Source organism: Aptenodytes forsteri, unplaced genomic scaffold (assembly GCF_000699145.1).
Source record: "Aptenodytes forsteri isolate BGI_AS27 unplaced genomic scaffold, ASM69914v1 Scaffold162, whole genome shotgun sequence".
Taxonomy (NCBI): domain Eukaryota; kingdom Metazoa; phylum Chordata; class Aves; order Sphenisciformes; family Spheniscidae; genus Aptenodytes; species Aptenodytes forsteri.
The window spans coordinates 61,002-61,703 of NW_008795132.1; the positions used below are offsets into that span (position 1 = coordinate 61,002).

Below are 702 nucleotides of genomic sequence, written 5' to 3' on the forward strand. Positions count from 1 at the left end.
TTAGAGCAGCGAGGTTTTGGGGGGGGAGCGGGGGCTCTTATGTGCCAGGCCAGGGAGGGAGAAGGGTTAGAAGGAAGCTGGGCTATAAGAGCTACTCCGGGGGCCGAACCGAGCCGGGCTTCATCCCCATCTCCCTTCATGGCACTCCTGTCCCCGCTGCTGCTCCCTACGTGGTGTGGTGTGAGCACCCTGCCGTCTCGTCTCTCCTGCTCCTCTCTGCTTCTCTCCCTGAGCTCCTTTCATACCTCGCTTCACCAGGGGGTGGGCGCAGCCTCCCCCCACCCCAGCCCAGCCCACCTTGGCCTGGCGCCTTCCTCCTCTCCGCGCGGAGAGGGCCGTGCCGTGAATGGAGGGGCCGGGGGGTGGGGGGGACACCCGGTGCCACTGGCAGTGTCTGTGTTGATGTGTGAGTCCTGGCCCCTCCTGGGCTTGGGAAATGGCTAACATCAGCCTTTCTCTTTCTCTTTTTTTTTTTTCTCCCCCCCCTCTAGCTGACCAAGCTGCACCAGTTGGCAATGCAACAGTCACACTTTCCAATGTCTCATGGCAACACTGGATTCAGTGGTATGGAAACTCCTTCTCTCTTCTGTACGCTAGCGTGGGCCAAAGGCCAGCCTGTGAGCCGCCGCTTGGCTCCTCTCTAACGGGGCCTCTGCTCGGGTCTTGTGCTCTCAAAAAAAAAAAACCAAACCAAAAACCAAC

The 702-nt window shown here is 59.8% G+C and overlaps 1 protein-coding gene across 11 annotated transcripts in view; it reads left to right on the top strand.

Moving 5' to 3' along the window:
* The window catches only part of PCBP2 (poly(rC) binding protein 2), a 17,164-nt gene that overhangs the window by 11,251 nt on the left and 5,211 nt on the right, over positions 1-702 (top strand). For all 11 annotated transcript variants that reach the window (XM_019471827.1, XM_019471828.1, XM_019471829.1 and 8 more), the window contains one exon: positions 492-564. In XM_019471827.1, coding sequence (XP_019327372.1) covers positions 492-564 — 73 coding nt within the window. The remainder of the gene's footprint in view (positions 1-491; positions 565-702) is intronic.